The 21,120-nt window shown below is 36.6% G+C and overlaps 1 protein-coding gene across 4 annotated transcripts in view; it reads left to right on the forward strand.

The window, feature by feature from the left end:
• USP47 (ubiquitin specific peptidase 47) overlaps positions 1-21,120 on the forward strand; it is a 138,165-nt gene that overhangs the window by 42,910 nt on the left and 74,135 nt on the right. For 2 of the 4 annotated variants that reach the window (XM_032240754.1, XM_032240755.1), the window contains 3 exons: positions 3,123-3,326; positions 7,523-7,636; positions 15,814-15,952. In XM_032240754.1, the coding sequence (XP_032096645.1) occupies positions 3,123-3,326; positions 7,523-7,636; positions 15,814-15,952 (457 nt within the window). Of the gene's footprint in view, positions 1-3,122; positions 3,327-6,082; positions 6,156-7,522; positions 7,637-15,813; positions 15,953-21,120 lie in introns of those variants that run through there. The other 2 variants (XM_032240756.1, XM_032240757.1) reach the window with 2 other exon arrangements.

A 21,120-nucleotide genomic window follows, 5' to 3' on the forward strand; every position in this document is an offset into this window, starting at 1 on the left:
TCCTCCATGTTTAGTTTATATTGTATAATTGTTTTTCCCTCTTGAAAAGCTATTAAAAAAAAACTATTGCTATATCTTATTGGTGGTGTCTTAAAATTGTGACAACAAAATAATTGTTTTATTATCAGTTCCCAAATTGGAGAGGGGAAAGGAAGAGAGAAATTTTACTTTAGTGTGATTACTATTAGCAGTGGTGATTCTAAAATTCAGATGAAATCCACATATTAGACTAAAGTATAGGTGAAATAAGAATGGACCCAGAAAGTTGGGTGTAAAACAGAATTTAACGAGTGGCTAGCTTAGAGCTTTAAAGAAGAACACAACTTTTTATTTGTTTAAATCATCCTGCAACAGAATTCAAGGGTAAAATGTAATTTGCTGAGAAATTCTATGTATAGGAATTTTAAGGAAACAAAATATATGAAGTTTTATGTAGGTGTTCATCACAGAATTATTTGTAAAAGTATAATAACATCTAGTCTAAGAGTCAGTAAAGTAGAATTTATTAACTAAATTATTGTTAATCCATGTACTAAAAAATACCACTTTGCTATTAAAATGATGAGTTAGGAAAAGCTTTACAGGGAAAGATTGCATGATATAAGAAAGGAGTTAGAAAACAGCATGTATATTGTAATCCAGTGTTTGTGATTATGAAGCATGCATGTATGCTTCTCTCTGTGTTTCTCTCTTTCTCTCTCTCTCTCCCCCTCTCTGTGTGTGCGTGTGTGTGTGTGTGTGTGTGTGTGTGTGTGTGCACGCGCACGCAGATAAAATATTTGGGAGGATATATGTAAGAATGTAAATAGTTACCTGTGGGTTATAGAGTAACGATTATTTCCATTTTTTCCTTTATACTCTTACTATTTTTTTAAAAAGCAAAATTATTTATATGTACAGAAAAGGAAGAAAAGGGCTGTTACTAAAAAGAATATAAGCCACACATGAGATTAAATTTTGTTTTTTCTGTATAATACATTTAGTGTTTAGACAGGATTCCATTGAGGGATAATTTTCCCATATGGAAGGAGAAGCATTTGGAGTGCTTGTACCCTGCATTCACATATTTAGGGAAAGAACCCATAACTGCTAATGCCTGGCCATAGGTTGTTGCCATATCTCCATTCTTATGTATGATTACTATTACAGCACTTTTGATTTCTAAATGCTTAGAGTTGTCTTCTTTTGACTATCAGCTGCAGCCTGTTTGAAGCTTTAAAATCTGGCTACTACAGTATTTTATACCAGGAACACTGAATCATGCAGACCTGACCTGTGCCTGAAGTAGACTATTGAATCCATGAAAGTGAACCTTTTGTAGTTGAAATATATTTTTAGTCATTTACTCTTTCGTCATAAAGCATTCTTAAAAAGATCCATTTTATGTTTTTTAGTTTAGGATTAAAGTATGTAAAATTATTATATGTGTTAATATAACATCTTAAATGTATAGGTGAAGGCTTTTTTCCTTTTTGAAACGTATATTAATAATGTTCTTTTGTTTTTTATTTCACAGAAATGTATTTTCTTTTTATTTTTTAAATAAGTTATTGGTAATTAAATATTTTGATGTGTCTGAATTGTAGTACTATCCAATTTATTTTAAATATTATATTATTATGGTGACTTACTTTTTTCTAAACCAATTGGAATAACTTTAAATGATCACTTGGAAACTCAAAATTGTATGTCACAGAAACAAATGATAATTGTATTACTTCAAACAGGAAACTGTGACTATCCCATCTTCAGTACTAGCCAATTATAATTATTCTTATTTAAAAATGGATAATATAGAAGCAACAAAAGTTTGAGATTGATAGTGTTATAAAAAAGAAGGAAGAATTCAATTTTTATGCACACCACCAATTTGTAGAGATCATATTTCTGAATAACCCATTATGGAGATAGAGAGACACCTAGATCCATTTTAATGCCGCACCTGACTTTCAGGGAAAGCAAGAGATTTACATCATCAGATTTGTATATCAGAAATACTATTCTGGGTTGAAGGAATATAAAGATTGGAAGAAGTTAAACTTCTTAGGAAAGTGTTTCATAATTTTCTTGTAGGATATTCTTTTTGCTGCAAGCAGGAATAAAGTGAAGGAGGTAGTTCAAGAAATAATCAAAAGGTGGAATTGATAGGATTTGGAGACTGTGTGAGGTAAAGAAGGAAGACGCTGGGCTCAGCTGTTTGGTTTTGGCAACAAGGCAGATGATGGTGCCATTCATTGACATGGCCATTATAGAAGGTGGGAAAGGAATTTCTTTCATTAAGTATCTTTAATGTAGTCTTTTACCCCTGTGGAAAGTGGAAAGGTGATGTCTTTTAGCAGTTTGAGGGAGGGCATAGCTTATTTGAGAAAGTTTCCTTTTAAAAACTCTTTTTTTTCTTGGTAATTACTGGGTTATGTACTAGATGAAAAAGCGGAAGAAGAATTGGTGACCCTAATTCCTGCCTGTATTGGTAACTGAAACTGTTGCCTTGTTTTTCCTTCTCCCTCCTCCTGGCTCATCTGTTTGGATAAGCTTGTCAGCTCCCAACACATTAATAAACAGAGCTTTTCGGACATCTGGGCTTACGGGTACAGCAGCATAAAGGTCAAGAGATCTGGTAGCCTGTATCCCTTAGTTACAGATTTTGTAATCTTTAGACAGTCCTTACTGCATTTTTGCACAATTCCCCCCCCTTTTTTTTTTTTTTTTTTTTTTTCAGGAGATCCAGAAATATTTGATTAGACTGTGCTAGCATGATGATGATACATTTTTAAGGATCAGATTTTGTAATTTTTAACTTAAAATTGCTTAGTTATTACTATCTTCATGGCTTATTTACCATAGATTTATAATCTGAAAGGTGAAAGCAAATATCACAGGAATGATTGTTGACTCTGAAATATGCCCTGGTTTTCTCTAAACAAACATATATGGTACTTATATGTTTGACATATCCATTAGAATATGTTTCAGACTATAGTAAAACGGAGAAAATACAGAGAAAATACTTAATATTTTGTGAGGTCTTTTACATTTAATCATAAAATTTTATGGCTAATTATACTTTTGTTTTGCTTTAAAGATAAATAATATGTAAAGTCATATTTTTCTTAAAATTTCAGATAGAAAATGCTGCTGAAGAACCTAGAGTCTTATGTATAATACAAGATACTACTAATTCAAAGACAGTGAATGAACGGATCACTTTAAATTTACCAGCATCTACTCCAGTCAGAAAGCTCTTTGAAGATGTGGCCAACAAAGTAGGCTACATAAATGGAACCTTTGATTTGGTGTGGGGAAATGGAATCAATACTGCTGATATGGTAAAATCCTAGACTTAAGCTTCTAAAATGTTATTATAGCCATTCTTGTTGTTGCTATTACTAATGATAATGTTAAATCCTGGAACTCTTTAATATCATAAACAAGAGTATAACGACTAGAGTAAGAGCCTATGTGCAGCTAAGTAATTCCTTTTGCCTCCATTCTGGATTTAACATTTGGTTGTCCTAAAGTTTACATAATGTCATTTCCTCAGTTTTTTCATTTGTGAAAGGTGACTCTATAATATTGTGCTTACTAAAGAAAAAATTCTGTAATTACTGAACAGAATGAGGACCATCTTATATTTTTCAGTGAAAAAAGATTGTAAAATCATGGGTATTTTATAATCTGATTTTTGGAAAAGAAGAAAAAATATTCATAGTAAGAGAAATGGAAGGATATATACCTCATACATTTCAATGTTAACCAAGATTATCTCTAGCTGACTTTTATTTCTTTTTATTTGTGTGTGTTTATGTATTTCTGGGCAAGTTTTTAATGTTTCTTTTTCTTTGTTATGAACTTTGTATAGTTTCTATATATAGCTTTTGACTTAACTCTCAAGATTAAAAACATTTTTAATTACTGTAACATTTTAATCTCAGATCTCTTTGAGGGTATGCTTTCTTATTTCTGTCGTCTATTAACTATTTCCTTAATTATTTATCCTTTATCTATTTAGTTTCTCTCTTTCATGATGTAGCATTTCTTTAAATACTTAGTGATTTTTGTTTTCTGCTCATCTTTGTATTCCAGAACCTCTGTTCACTTCTCTGTGGATGCTAATTAAACTTACCCTACTCAGTTCTTGGTGTTGTGGGTAAAGGGTGGGACATGCTGCTAGGTGTCATGTGTTTATAATTTGTTCTGGGATTGGCTGGTTCCTGACTCTTTAGGGTTAGGAGTTAATCAGTACCTAGATAGTACTGCACTGCCTCTCTAGTCACAGCACCCACCCTTTACCCTGACAGGAAATAGACACTACTGTCTGCTGCTTAGTCCAAGTAGAAAAAGAGGAGACGCCAAACCCATCAGAATGCCTTTTCCCACTTGCTCACTTTTAACTGTCTCCTGGCTTCTATGTCTTGACCTTAGTCTGAAGTTCTTTACTACCTTTATCTCTACGGTAGTCTTCTCTTATAGGATCTTTGGGCTATGGTTCCCCCTAGTTTTATTTTTCCATAGATCTGATCCTGCTGCTTTCTGTTTTTATCTCAGAATTTTTGGTTTGCCAAGCATGCTCTTTGTTTTCCTGCACTGTTGTAAGATTTTTCATTAAAAAACTGTTTTTTGACATTTTATGGACTTTTGGGGAGGATTATTGGTAGACATGTACTTAGGTCATCATTTGACCTAATCCTGTATTAATGTTTACTACCAAAATAAACAATTGCAATTATGAAAAAATTTTCTAGAAATCCATGATAGATGTCTCTCCTTAGGCCATTTTTGTAAGAGCACTGATCCCATTCATGAGGGCTCCACCCTCAAGAAGTAATCAGCTCCTAAGGCCCCACCCCTTAATATCATTGCATTGGGGATTAGGTTTCAGCATATGACTTTTGGGGAAGAATGAACATTCAGAATGTAGCAGAGGCACTGATAACTTGCATGGGAGTGTGGTTAAGGAAGGAGACCTTTGAGTTGGATCTCATTTGCATTATTAGAATAGTATATTCTAGGTAGTCTTTTTTGTTTCCATTCTCTCAGTCCAAATTTACCCGGCATAATAGTTAGAATTATTTTCAGTCACCTAAAATTGTAGCACTTAATCACCTTCCAGTTCAGTAACCTTCAATCACCCCTCGTTGCCCACTGATGAAAAATCAGATTCCCTAAGATAGCATTTAAGACAGGCTACCATTGGTTCTTTAAGGCTTTACACTCTTAAATCCCAGATACTGGATTGATTTATTTTCTTAACATAAATTTCCATAGTTTTCTGTCTCCATGTTTTTGTTTATATTACCTCTTTATCCCATGCCATTACTGCTCTAATTTTTCCAGGAAAATACCTCTAACAGCCAGTGAAATGGAATGTGTATCCCTATGATATTTGGAGTACATATTTTAAGTTGGTTCCACAGGAGAATCAAAGATGTTTGATATTGCCTGATTTGCCCTTAAAAATGATACTATGCTTTTTATTCCACAATATTTTTTTTAAAAATATATAGAACTAATGTTTTAAACTGAAATTAACCAGTAAAATTGGTAGTCAGACAAGACCTGAAAGATAAACAATATTTAATCTGAAATTTTGAATACTTTTTGGTACATCACCACATAATTTCTAGTGTTGTCTCTTTTTCAATTTAAAGGATAGTTCTATACTGTCCTATATGTCTTCCCAGGTCCTATTTATCTTTTACCCTTAAGAAGCCTTACTCGATGTTTCTTCATGCTGCTTTAAAAGTAATGTTTTTCTCGTTAACCTCCCATGCCCTTTGGCTGGGCCACTTATCAAAGTTCCTTTTTGTTATAAGTATTATCAATCTGTGTCTTTCTATTTCTAGTGTAAGCATTTTTATGGCAAGAACCTCATATAAATTTCATATCCTCCATAAACATTCCTTCTCAGCATTCAAAAAGCATTTGTTAAATTATCTTTCACAGTAGCTTTAAATAGCTATATGTCAGAATTACCTGTTTCTCTCTCTCCAGCTATAACTGTACTCAAGAGCTCTATTTCTGTATTTTTATTTGCCTCCTGTACATTTCTACAAATATGATTTTTCATCTGCTTACTGCATAGTGCTGAATGGATACTCCTCAGAAAACCAAGCCCATTTAGCTGCCCATCACCTTGTATACAGACACTTACTGAGGTAAAACCCCTGTGTATTTCAGCTATATCACCTGATCATGTCCCATCAGTGATTTTAAGGAACCCAACAGTCCCTTTTTTCCTTCCATGTGGCTTCTTTTAGCTTCAGGTTTTCTATGTCGTTTCTCCTGTGGATTGATAGATGTGAGCCAAAGTTAAGAGGTAGATCATATATTTGCTTTTTTATTTACTTAACACATCTTTTGCACTTACTGTGTTTGTAGTATTCTAAGCCCTGTACAAATACAGTCTTATTTAATCCTTATATTAATAACTACTCTGTAAGGCAGGTGCTATTAGAGACTCATAGGTGAGGAAACTGAGTCATGGGGAAGTGAAATAACTTTCCAAAGTCACACAGATAGTAAGTAGCAAATCCCTTAGTTATTTTTTTTCCCCAGTACCTGCACTTTTATACAATGTTAATCAGTATTAATTTCTTAAGAAATAAAGGCATTTTCATAAAATGCGTCTTTTTAAGGAGACTCTGCCCATGTCTTTGAAACATTGAAAACATTCCTTAATGCAACAAAAAAGTTTTAAATATGTTTATTTCTACTGCCTCATTTTTCTCAACAGTGGTCTAGAGTGAGTGAGTAGGGCTTGGGGCATACAGAGTTTCCTCTCTTATCCACCAACTAGAGTATATTAGAATGGCAGCTAGAGTTGAAATTGCCCTACCGTATAAGTTAGGTGAAGACTTGAATTTTAGATGTTTAATTTTCAAATGTCTGATCACAGTCACTTCCATACCCCCTGGGTCCTCTGAATCCTAGCAGTACATTTGAAATAGGTATCATTTACTAGGACGGGTTTTTCCTTAAGGGGTCTTTCTGAAGGTTATATTATATACTACATTAGTTATATTTTTGTTATATTGCATAATTATGTTACATTATTTTGGTTGGATTTTTTAGTATGTTGCTTATCTGGTATTTTTCATCATATTTATATATCAAAACATTTTAGTTTTTAGTTATGTAAAGTTACCTTTAGTCAATTTTCATGAAAATCCATTAAATATCATATTGCATATATTGTACAGAACATGGAAAGAGAAATGTTTATATATTCTTTATATGTGTATGCAGTACTTAACATTACCTCCTAACTTTTACCTTTTCTCTTTTTGGTTTTTTAGATGTTGGGGAATGTGAGTCTCTGGGATACCTATTAGTGTATGCACTGTTACTGGGCTTAGCTATCCCAGTTAGTGAATAAATGAGTTAATTCCAGGCCTACATGAACAGAATTTTACCAGATCATTACTTAAAAAATAGTCTTTAAATGTAGATATGTGTGCATTTACAGATTACTTATTTCATTTTATGTTTCTCATGATCTGAAATATGTGTTTTATGTCCTTAGCCTCCACTGGATCATACCAGTGACAAGTCTCTTCTCGATGCTAATTTTGAGCCAGGAAAGAAGAACTTTCTGCATTTGACAGATAAAGATGGAGAACAACCTCAAATACTGCTGGTGAGCTACTTAGAAAGCCCTGTATTTATAATTTTTGTGCACTGTCACCTACTACTTCAGGATGCAATTTCCCAAAGAAAATAAGATATGTTTTATAATTTGTGTAATAAATTATTATTTTTTCATTCTATGTTGGCTTGTTATAAGTGTGTAGAATAACATAGAGTGGACATCCATAGCACCATTATTTGTATATACAGTCTTTTGCCACCTTGGGTTTAACAGGTACTGCTATCTTCAAGACCACTGCCATGCCAGGGATGAGGGTATGTCTAGGATAAGTTAAAGTGCCGCAGGGATCTCCTGTAACCCTTCCTTTGTTTAAGCATTTGCTCGGTTGCTGTAAATCTCTGGTGGTTTTTCTCAGGTTTTTCAGTATCTGCAAGAAGGTCATTTCTATTCTCATTGCTGTCCCCTTTTTTGGAATGACTGGTGTATACATTAAATGTTTCATTTATGTTCTTTTAATGTTTACCCCAATTCACATTTCAGTAGACTTTCCTGTTCAGCCCAGTTGCCTTAGAGATTTTCTAATGCAGTAACTCCCAATTTGAAGCCTATTCCACCAGAGATTTTTTTTTTCCTCTCAATACGTTGTAGAGGGAGGACATGAGTTAAAGAGTAAGAGGGAGGGGCCAAGATGGCCGATTAGAAACAGCTGCGGTCTGCAGCACTCACAGAGAGGAATGAAGGTGGCAAGTGAATACAGCACATTCAACTAAAATATCCAGGTTCTCGCATTGAGACTGATTAGGCAAACAGCTCAACTCAAGCAGAAGGAAGAAAAGCAGGGTAAGGTGATGGCCCACCCAGGAGTGTCATACAGCCAAAGGAACCCCCACCCCCAGCCAAGGAAGCTGTGAGGGATTGTATGACTCTGCCCAGTAAACCACGCTATGCCTATGAATCTTTGCAACCTGAAGATCAAGAGATCTCCTCAGGAGCCTACACCACCAGGGCATTGGGTCCAATACACAGAGCTGTGTGGAATCTCGGTAGAGCAGTCACTCAGGCACACAGAGACCCATGAGTTTTATATACTCCTACCCCAGTATCCCCAGCAAGGTGGGAGGTCCATCCATCCATACCCCTAGGAAGGAGACTGAATTCAGGTAACCAAACAGCATTGTTCTGTGGGCCCCACTTCCACGGTACCTCACAGGGTAAGACCCACTGGCATGGAACTCAAGCCAGCCAATGGCAACAGGCTGGAGTCTGCCTGAGATGGGATAGAGTTCCCAGGGGGTGGGGTGGCCGCCATCTCGCAGTTTGGTTGACTCAATCGTTCCAGCTGCTGGCTTTGGAGAGTTCAAATGGTCAGGATAAGGAGGGATCCCCCCAGTGCAGCACAGCTGCTTTGCCAAATTGTGGCCAGACTGCTTCTTTAAGTGGGACCCTGATCCATTCCTCCTCACTTGTGGGGGCTTCAGCCATTCTAGCCAGGGTTATACGGACAGAGCTCTGATCTCTCCCTGGGACAGAGCTGCGGGTCGGGGAGAGGGCAGGCCGCTGTCTCTGTGGTTCGGTTGACTCAACTGTTTCAGCCTGCCAGCTTTGGAGAGTTCAAACAGTTCAAATGAGGAAGGATCCCCTGCAATGTAGCACACCTACCTCTACCAAAAGGCAGCCAGACTGCTTCTTTAAGCAATTCTCTAATCCTGTTTCTCCTGACTGGGTGAGACCTCCCAAAAGGGGTTTCCAGCAACTTCCTACAGGTGCGTTTGGGCCAGCAACAGGTCAGGACCCCCTGTGACAGAGTTTCCAGAAGAAGAGCAGGCCACCATCTTTGCTATTTCACAGCCTTCACTGGTGATACCTCCAGATACAGGAAAAACTGAGGCAACTAGGGTCTGGAGTGGATCCCCAGGAAACTGCAGCAGCCCTACAGAAGAGTGGCCTGATGTTAAAAGAAAAACAAACAGGCAGAAAACAATAACAACAACAACATCAACAGAAAAGACTACACATAATCCCCATTGAAAGGTCAGCAACTTCAAAGATCAAAGGTAGGTAAGTCCACAAAGACGAGAAAGAATCAACACCAAAAAAAATGTTGAAAACTCAAAAAGCGAGAATACCTCTTCTCCAAATGACTGCAGTGCCTATCCACTAAGGGCACAGAACTGGGCTGAGGCTGAGATGGCTGAATTGACAGTAGGTTTTAGAAGATGGGTAATAACGAACTTTGCTGAGCTAAAGGATTGTTGTAAACTAATGCAAAGAAACTAAGAATCGTGATATACAAGAGCTGACAGCCAGAATAGTCAGTTTAGAGAGGAATATAACTGACCAGAAGGAGCTGAAAAATACACAAGAACTTCACAGTGCAATCACAAGTATCAATAGCAGAATAGACTGAGTGAAGGAAGGAATCTCAGAGCTTGAAGATTATCTTTCTGAAATAAGACAGGCAGACAAGAATAGAGAAAAAAGAATGAAAAGGAATGAACAAAACCTCCCAAGAAATACGGGATTATGTAAAGAGACCAGATGTACCAACTGATTGGGGTACCTGAAGGAGGCAGGAAGAATGGAACCAAGTTGGAAAATATACTTCAGGATATCATCCAGGAGAACTTCTCTAACCTAGAAAGACAAGTCAACATTCAAATTCAGGAAATGCAGAGAACCCCAGTAAGATACTTCATGAGAAGATTAACCCCAAGATAATAATCATCAGACTCTCCAAGGTTGAAATGAAAGAAAATATGTTAAGGGCAACCAAAGAGAAAGGCCAGGTCACCTACAAACAGACAAACAGTGAACCTCTCAGTGGGAATCCTGCAAGCCAGAAGAGATTAGGGATCAATATTCAACATTCATAAAGAAAGGAATTGCCAATCTAGAATTTTGTATCTGGCCAAACTAAGTTTTATGAGTGAAGAAGAAATAAGATCCTTTTCAGACAAGCAAATGCTTAGGGAATTCATCACCATCAGGCCTGCCTTGCAAGAGCTCCTGAGGGAAGCACTAAATATGGGAAGGAAAAACTGTTACCAGCCACTACAAGAACACACTCAAGTACACAGACCAGTGACACTATCAAGCAACCACATAAACAAGTCTGAAAAATAACCAGCTAGCATCATGACGACAGGATCAAATTAGCACATAACATTACTAACCTTAAATGTAAATGGGTTAAATGCTTTTAATTAAAAGGCACAGAATGGCAAGCTGAGTAGAGTCAAGACCCATCAATATGCTGTCTTCAAGAGACCTATCTCATGTGCAAAGACACACATAGTCTCAAAATAAAGGGATGGAGAAAAATTTACCAAGCAAATGGAAAACAGAAAAAAGCAGGAATTGTGATCTTAGTTTCTGACAAAACAGACTTTACACCAACAAAGCTGAAAAAAGACAAAGAAGGGCATCACATAATAGTAAAAGGTTCAATTCAACAAGAAGACCTAACAATCCTAAATATGTATGCACCCAATACAGGAGCACCCAGATTCATAAATCAAGTTCTTAGAGACCAACAAAGAGACTTACACTCCCACACAATAACAGTGGGAGACTTTTAACACCCCACTGACAATATTAGACAGATGAAACAAAATTAACAAAGATATTCAGGACCTGAACTCACTTCTGAATCAAGTGGACCTAATAGACATCTACAGAACTCTCCACCCCAAAACAACAGAATATGCATTCTTCTCATCACTACATGGCACTTTAAAACTGATCACATAATCAGAAGTAAAACACTCCTCAGCAAATGTAAAAGAACTTAAATCACAACAGACTATCTCTTAGACTACAGCACAATCAAACTAGAGCTCAAGATTAAGAAATTCACTCAAAAACCACACAACTACATGGAAATTGAACAATCTGCTCCTGAATGACTCTTGAGTAAATAATGAAATTAAGGCAGAAATCAAGAAGTTCTTTGAAACTAGTGAGAACAAAGAGACAACAGACCAGAATTTCTGGGATGCAGCTAAAGCAGTGTTAAGAAAGAAATTTATAGCACTAAATGCCCACATCAAAAAGCTAGGAAGATCTCAAGTTAACAACCTAAAATCACAACTAAAAGAACTAGAGAACCAAGAGCAAACAAAACCCCAAAGCTAGCAGAAGACAAGAAATAACCAAGATCAGTGCAGAAGTGAAGGAGATAGAGACACAACCTTTCAAAAATCAATCCACGAGTTGGTTTTTGAAAAAAATTAATAAAATAGATAAACTGCCAGCTAGACTAATAAAGAAGAAAAGAAAGAAGAAACAAATAAGCACAATCAGAAATGATAAGGGGGATATCACCACTGACCCCACAGAAATACAAACAACCGTTAGAGAATAGTAGAAACATCTCTATGCACATAAACTAGAAAATATGGATAAATTCCTGTACACATACACCTTCCAAGACTAGGAAGAAATTGAATCTCTAAATAGCCCAATAACAAATTTGGAAATTGAGGCAGTAATAGCATACCAACCAAAAAAAGCCCAGGACCAGATATATTTATGGCTGAATTCTACCAGACGTACAAAGAAGAGCTAGTACCATTTCTACTGAAACTTCCAAAAAATTGAAAAAGATGAACTCCTCCCTATTTGTATGAGGCCAGCATCATCCTAATACTCAAACCTGGCAGAGATACACCAAAAAAGAAAACTTCAGGCCAATATCCCTGATGAACATCAATGCAAAAGTCCTCAATAAAATACTGGCAAACTGAATTCAGCAGTACATCAAAAAGCTTATCCACATGATCAAGTTGGCTTCATTCCCAGGATGCAAGGTTGGTTTAACATATGCAAATCAATAAATGTGATTCATCCCATAAGCAGAACTAAAAACAAAAACGATATGATTATTTTAATAGATGCAGAAAAGGCCTTCAATAAAATTCATCACCCTTCATGTTAAAAACTCTCAATGAACTAGTAATAGAAGGAACATACCTCAAAATAAAAGTCATATATGACAGACCCACAGCCAGTATCATCCTGAATGGGCAAAAGCTGGAAGCATTCCCCTGGAAAACTGGCACAAGATGAGGATGCCATCTTTTACTACTTCTGTCTAACATTATATTTGAAGTTCTGACCTGGGCAATCAGGCAGGAAAATAAAGGGTTTTCACATAGGGAGAGAAGAAGTCAAATTATCTTTGTTTGCAGATGACATGATTTTATATCTAGAAAACCCCATCATCTTAGCCCTAAAGCTTCCTAAGCTAATAAGCAACTTCAGTGAAGTCTCAGGATACAAATTCAGTGTGCAGAAATTGCTAGCATTCCTGTATACCAACAACAGGCAAGCAGAGAGACAAATCACAAATGAACTCCCATTCACAATTGCTGCAGAAAAAAAATACCTAGGAATACAGCTAACAAGGAATGTGAAGGATACCTTCAAGGAGAACTGTAAACCATGGCTTAAATAAATCAGAGAAGACACAAACAAATGGGAAAACATTCCATGCTTATGGATAGGAAGAATCAATATCGTGTTAATGCCATACTGCCCAAAGTAATTTATAAATGCAATGCTATTCCCATTAAACTTATGTTGACATTCTTCACAGAATTAGAAAAATCTATTTTAAAATTCATGTGGAACCAGAAAAAGAGCTCAAATAGCCAAGACAATCCTCAATAAAAAGAACAAAGCTGAAGGCATTATGCTACCCAACTTTATACTGCAAGGCTACAGTAACCAAAACATCATACTACTGGTGCAAGAACAGACACATAGACCAGTGGAACAGAATAGGGCACTCAGAAATAAGACCACGCACGTGCAACTATCTGAACTTTAACAAACCAGACGAAAGCAATGAGGAAATAATTCTATACTTAATAAATGGTGCTGGGAGAACTGACTAGCTATATGCAGAAAATTGAAACTGGACCCCTTCCTTACACCATAAACAAAAATTAACCTAAGACAGATTCAAGACTTAAATGTAAAACCCAAAATTATAAAAAAAAAAAAAAAAAAAAAAAAAAAAAACCCTAGAAGAAAACCTAGGCAATATTATTTAGGAAACTGGTATGGGCACAGATTTCATGATGAAAACGCCAAAAGCAAGTTGCAACAAAAGCAAAAATTGACAAATGGAATCTAATTAAAACTAAAGGGCTTCTGCACAACAAAAGCAACTATCTTCAGAATGACCAGACAACCTACAGAATGGGAGAAAATTTTTACAGTCTATCCATGTGACAAAGGTTTAATATCCAGAATCTGCAAGAAACTTAAACAAATTTACAAGAAAAAAAAAGCCCCATTAAAAAGTGGGCAAAGGGCATGAACAGACACTTCTCAAAAGAAGACATACATGCAGCCAACAAACATGAAAAAAAGCTTAACATACTGATCATTAGAAAAATGCAAATCAAAACTACAGTGAGATACCATTTCACACCTGTCAGAATGGCAGTTATTAAAAAGTCAAAAAAGATGCTGGTGAGGTTGTGGAGAAAAAGGAATGTTTTTACACCGTTGGTGGGAGAGCAAATTAGTTCAACCATTGTAGAAGATAGTGTGTCCTCAAAGACCTAGAGGCAGAAATACCATTTGACCTGGCAATCCCATTACTGGATATATAGGCAAACGAGTAGAAATCATTCTGTTATAAAGATACATACATGCATGTGTTCATTGCAGCACTCTTCACAATAATAAAGACCTGGAATCAACCTAAATGCCCATCAGTGATAGACTGATAAATAAAATGTGGTACATATACACCATGGAATACTATGCAGCCATAACAAGTAATGAGATCATGTTATTTGCAGGGACATGGATGGAGCTAGAAGTCATTATTCTCAGGACACTAACACAGGATCAGAAAACCAGACACTACATGTTCTCACTTAAAAGTGGGAGCTGAATGATGCGATCACATGTACCCATGGGAGGGAACAGCACACACTGGGGCATGCTGTGGGAGTTGGAGGGAGGGTATCAGAATATTTAAGGGATGCTGGCCTTAATACCTAGGTGATCGGATGAACTGTGCAGCAAACCACCATGGCACACATTACCTGTGTAACAAACCTGCACATCCTGCACAGGTACAGCTAAATTTAAAAGTAGAAAAAATAGGCTGGGCACAGTGGCTCAAACCTGTATTTCCAGCACTTTCGGAGGCCTTGGCGGGCAGATCACGAGATCAGGAGATTGAGATCATCCTGGCCAACATGGTGAAACCCTGTCTCTACGAAAATACAAAGCATCAATTGGGCATGGTGGTATGTGCCTATAGTCCCAGCTACTTGGGAGGCTGAGGCAGGGGAATTGCTTGAACCCAGGAGGTGGAGGTTGCAACGAGCCGAGGTAGTGCTACAGCACTGCAGTCTGGCGACAGAGCAGGACCCTGTCTCCAAAAAAAGAAAATAATTGAAATGCTTAAAAAAAAAGATGAAGAAAACCTGGTCTGATTTACTTCACTCTTTTATAAGCTGAGAAATCTAAGGCTTTATGGACTTTTTCAGAATCTTTCTCTTTAATGACACTTTGCTCAGGAAAGATTGTTCTGTTTGATGCTTTTCATTTAGAAGTTTATTGTGAATAACAATGCCTGTCTGGACAGTAGACAGAAATTAAACACAGTCCATCTGTACTCGGGCGGTAACCAAATATACTCTCTGATCTTCATTAATTGCATTATTTTTATGACAACATGAGAAGATTTTGATTAGTCTGAGTGTCATTGAAATCTAAAATAACAATTTAGGGAACTCTTGATTTACAATTTAGGGATTCGTGTTTTTAAATGTATAAGAATTTTGCAGTTCTGTCCTAATTGCTTGTGCTGTTTTTATGTCCCTTAATCCTTTTCAGCATCTTCCTTATTAAAATGAAGTTTCTTGTTGGAGACAGTAGGAAGCTATCCATCTCATCCAACAATTATTGTGTGTCCCCAATGTGCTAGACCTACCTGGCAAGGATGATATAAAAATGAATCATAGACTGTCATCAAGGAGTACAATGGCACTTTTGATTTAGTAGTACCAAAAATGTCCTCTCATGTAATCAGAAAATTTGAAAGAAAATTTGGAAAGTAACACCTTGGAAGGGGACATGAGCACCTTTCCAAAGTGTTTTGTATCAGCATCATTCAAACCTTCCTACAGGAAATTGTGAGTGCTGTTGTTTCAGCAACATTTGTATTTATTAACTTTCTGAATATGTTGCTTTTTTAGGAGGATTCCAGTGCTGGGGAAGACAGTGTTCATGACAGGTTTATAGGTCCACTTCCAAGAGAAGGTTCTGTGGGATCTACCAGCGATTATGTCAGCCAAAGCTACTCCTACTCATCTATTTTGAATAAATCAGAAACGGGTAAGATTTGTTGTATTTTTGTAAAATCATAGGGCATTAGATCCAAAGTAATCTTAGCTATTTCAAGCCTAATCCTCATATTTTATGGATGAGAAAACTGAGACCGACAGCAAAATTACATGCTGGCAGCCGCAAAGTTAGAAAAAGTATGTGGTTTACTTTTCCTTCAACCCATTGTTGTTTCTACTATATTGCTACTGCCACTATTTAATAATAAATAAAAATTATTGAATATTATGTTTTGAAGAACTCTTTTCTTTCCTTCCTTCCTTCCTTCCTTCCTTCCTTCCTTCCTTCCTTCCTTCTTTCTTTCTTTTCTTTCTTTTTTTTTTTTTTTTTTTGAGACAGAGCCTTGCTCTGTTGCCCAGGCTGGAACACAGAAGCATGATAATGGCTCACTGCAGTCTTGAACTCCTGGACTCAATCCTCCCTCGTCAGTCTCCCAAGTAGCTGGATTACAGATACACTGGGCATGGTGGCTCACACCTATAATCCCAGCACTTTGGGAGGCCAAGGCAGGAGGATTGCTTGAGCCTGGGAGTTGGAAACCAGCCTGGGCAACATAGCCAGATATCATCTCTACAAAAATTTAAAAAAAAAAAGAAAAATTAGCTGGGTGTGGTCACTGTTGCTTGTAGTCCCAGCTGCTCAGGAGGCTGAGATGGAAGGATTGCTTGAGCCCGGGAGGTCTAGGTTGCAGTGAGCCATGATGGTACCATTGTACTCATCTTGGGTAAGGGTTTGACATCCTATCTCAAGTTAAAAAAAAAAAGAAAAAAAGAAAAGTTCGAGACTTTTCTTTTTAATAATTTTCTATTTTGACTATAGTCTTAAATTTTTAAAGTGGACTTTCTCTAGAAAGGAAAGTCTCTGTTGTCTGCTTTTATAGTACTTCCATTTTGAAGCACATGGGCCATGCTTATTTTATTGGGTTTATTGTGTTATCTTTTAGTTTAATCATGTGCTTGAAATGAATCATGTCATTTTGAAATTTCTCCATTTTTCTGAATAGATTAAGCCTACTTTTTTAATTTTTCACTTTATTGAGCAAGTAAAATGGCTTTTTTATGCAAAGGTTTATTTACATATAAGATTGTTTAATCGCCTAAGGAATAAATCTAGATACATTTACATGTCATTTCACCTTAAATCTTTGCAATAGATAGTATGTTTTATGTTGAAGGAAATTGAAACTAGGGTTCAGAGAAGCCTTTGATTGTATATCTTGTTAATGGTGTTTCATGCTAAGTATGGCTTTAGAACATTTATGCTTAGAATTTCAAAACAGGTGATTGTAAATATTACATTACAAATATCAGTGTAAAAAGAACACTATAGTGTTACATTGGAGATTTCTTATTTTTAATTTTATTATTGTTTTATAGAGATAGATTCTTGCTTTGTCACCCAGGCTGGAGTGCAGTGGTAAGATAATAGCTCACTGCAGCCTTGAACTCCTGGGCTCAAGCGATCCTCTCACCCCAGCTTTCCAAGTAGCTGTGACTACTGGTGTGCATCACAGCGCCTGGCTTTTAAATTCTTGTAGAGATGAGGTCTCACTACTTTGCCCAGGCTAGTCTCGAAGTGATCTTCCTGCTGTTTCCCAAGTAGCTGGGATTACAGGTAGAAGCCATGGTACCCAACTCAAGATTTTGTTTTAATGTCACCTGTAATATTTCATTTGCTATATTTTGTAATTAGAATTTAGCATATTTTCCTCATAGCTAGTTTTGTGTAGTTTTAATGGTTTATTTGTTTTGGAAATAACAGTAAAAACTGATTGTGATTGATATTTAGGATCATTTCTATCAGTAGAAATTTTTGTAGCAAACAACACGATAAAAAAGAATACAAAATTATGTTCCATTTCAGATGGTAGGATATAATAAAACTGTTTCCCATTACACTATCTAGAGTAGTGATTCTCAGGTTTTAATTTCTGTAAAAGTAATCTGAGGGGATACTTATTATGCAGGTTCCGACTCAGCACAGTGGCTCATCCCTGTAATCCCAGCACTTTGGAAGGCTGAGGTGGGCAGATCACCTGAGGTCAGGGTTCGAGACCAGCCTGGTTAACATAGTGAAAACCCATCTCTACTACAAATACAAAAATTAGCCGGACATGGTAGCGGGTGCCCTAATCCCAGCTACATGGGGGGCTGCAGTGGGAGAATTGTTTGAACCCACAAAGTGGAGGTTACAGTTAGCTGAAATTGTACCACTGCACTCCAGCCTGGGCAACTGAGTGAGACTCTGTCTCCAAAAAATAAAAAAGGAAAAAGGTAGGTTTGAAGGCATTACTTCCCAAAATGCTGATGTAGCTGCTGTGTAGTAGGCTAGAAGAAACTGCGTTTTGTTTTAAATAAGCACCCTAGATTGTTCTGAGATAGTTGAAACACTTTGAGAGAGTTCCAGATTTACCAAATCAAGATTCTTTATTTGCTTCATCTTCTGACAGTTGATTCAGTCTTTTTTGCATCAAGTATTTATAGAACTCCTACTTTGTGCTGTGTACTACCTTCAGCTTTGTGTGGCTCTCTGAGGCCTTTGAATTCTTTGAGACTAAGACATGCTTTTAAAAAATGGTCTTTGATCATACAACTATAATACATGTCATTGTCTTACTATAAAATAAAAAATGTGAAGATAATTTACAATACTACTAGGAGAAACCACTTCTAGTAGTTTTGCTTATTTTTGTCTTCGCTTCCCTCCATATGTGTACTTTTTGGAAAATCGGGAATCATGAGTAGATTTTTAATCAATAATTTCACTTAGCACATATGAGAAGTGTTTTTAAATGTTATTAAATAGTATTTTCATATGGGCCTTTAAATGACTGAAAAAATTGTTTCATTCTGTAGGTTTCGATATTTAAAGTTTAGTTATCAGTATTATTGATGTTATTATGAAAATTCTTATACATACATTTTTGTTTTCATCTCTGATTATTTCCTAAAGGTAAAAATTCCCAGAAATTATATTAGTAAGTTGAAGTTTATTTTTAAAAATATTTTTAGAGGCCGGGCGTGGTGGCTCAAGCCTGTAATCCCAGCACTTTGGGAGGCCGAGGCGGGTGGATCACGAGGTCAAGAGATCGAGACCATCCTGGTCAACATGGTGAAACCCCGTCTCTACTAAAAATACAAAAAATTAGCTGGGCATGGTGGCGCGTGCCTGTAATCCCGGCTACACAGGAGGCTGAGGCAGGAGAATTGCCTGAACCCAGGAGGCGGAGGTTGCGGTGAGCCGAGATCACGCCATTGCACTCCAGCCTGGGTAACATGAGTGAAACTCCGTCTCAAAAAAAAAAAAAAAAAAAAAATTTTTTTTTAGAAGTCTTTGCTATAATTGCCATGTAATTATAATCTTTGTTCCCATTTACTGTTCCCCACATACCTCTACTCCACTCCCATTGCCTACCTGTGCATTTTCCTCCAGGATTCTAGGGGTCCTGCCTTTCTGAGTTACTCTATAAGTATCCAAAGGAGTTGTGTTCAGAAATTATTTTACCAGTCACTATTGAGTTTACATTTTCCTTAAGAGATTATTATAAATTTTGGCAGCATGTATGAAATGCTCTTATTAAAAAATACTTTCCTGATTTTAACTTAGGGCTCTAGAAACACATTTCTCAGTAAAGCAATGGGTTTCGGTACTCAACATATTCTTTCCTGTCCTTCTTTCCTACCACTTCCCACTGGTGGCCAACCACTGTTGATAGGAGATGGTGGGTGGGGAGAAATAAGTAGTATATTAAAGGCTGATGTGGACTTACAAGTGATTAGAAACTAAATCCATAATACCTGTCTTTGGCCAGTTTCTTTAATAATCTTTTTATTTACTTCGGGAGTTGACCTGTTTGATTCCACTTAACTGGGGTTGTTTGATTTCTCCTTCCTTAGCAGTTGGTTCTGTTTAGGATTTCTTTTTGCATGTGCGCTCTACAGGACGGTATATGTTCTCATATTCTTCTCCCTTACTGACTTATACTAAAAATATTGATTCATAACTATTTCAAATATAGAATCCACTTGATAATAGCTGCCATTTGAAGTTTGTCGATTTAGACAATGCATAATGAGAAAGGTTTCTGTTAATTCATTAGCACTTTTAATAGTGCTAATTTATGTGGCACAATGTTCATTCTGTTTAAATATGGTGCTAAATCATGTGCAGAAGATAGTTATATGTGATTTTTATAGGTAATGCTATGGCAAAAATTAATTTCCATTACTCTCTTCTTCTCTCAAGCCTACCCCCAGAACATTTTTTTAAGCCCAGTAAAGGGAAACAAGGTCGCAAACAAGTGATAACATGATTGATGTGTATGTATGCAAAGGATGATAGTAGTATTCATTTACCTTGTAAGGCTCCAAGTAGGTTGGTTTTCCCCCAGACTGTTTAGGAATTGGGAGGAGAGGGAAAAGAAAGGAAATCCTAGGGAAGCCTCAGCTCAGAAGAAGACATGGAAGAACCTGGTTTTTGCTGTTTGTGGGGAAGGGTCTGTTTTAATGAAATAATGTTTCTTCTTATTACTAATCAGGTTAGATATTATACAAACTTGTGTTACATGTACCTCCTGTGCATTGCCCCTCATGTGCATCTGCTGCTGTGCTAAGTAATAGGAGCGATAGAAATCAGATTCAACCCCTGATAAGTAAATAGGTTATTACAAAACAGTGGGTTTAATACAGATTAAGTACAGGATCCTATGAGAACAACTCAAGTGGGGAATAGTCTGCAGTAGAAGCAGTTTAAAATAATGTAATGATGTATAATATGATATAAACCACCCATGCATACACGGTTCTTAAAGGTGAAACAAATAAGAAATAAAAGCTTGAACTTTAGTACAAAGTGAAAAGCAGATAGCTACTGTACTTGGTCTTTTCTTGGAATCATACAAGTACAGATCATGTGGATCCATATTACCTTTTGAATAGCATGGTGATCTATAGAATTTCATTGACAGGCTTGTGGAAATGGACAAAGTCACTCTGAATTACTCAGAGTCTCAGCTTTTCTGACTTTGCATGTAGTGAATTTATCTCATAATGTTATTCATTCTTACAGAAATTAGTTTATAGGGCTTCATGACAGGGATAACTGGTTCTATAGAGACTTCCTACATTGGATGTGTATGATGCTACTTAAAGTGAATAGTT

Source organism: Sapajus apella, unplaced genomic scaffold, assembly GCF_009761245.1.
Source record: "Sapajus apella isolate SASKATOON/1434 unplaced genomic scaffold, GSC_monkey_1.0 scaffold47, whole genome shotgun sequence".
NCBI classification, from domain to species: domain Eukaryota; kingdom Metazoa; phylum Chordata; class Mammalia; order Primates; family Cebidae; genus Sapajus; species Sapajus apella.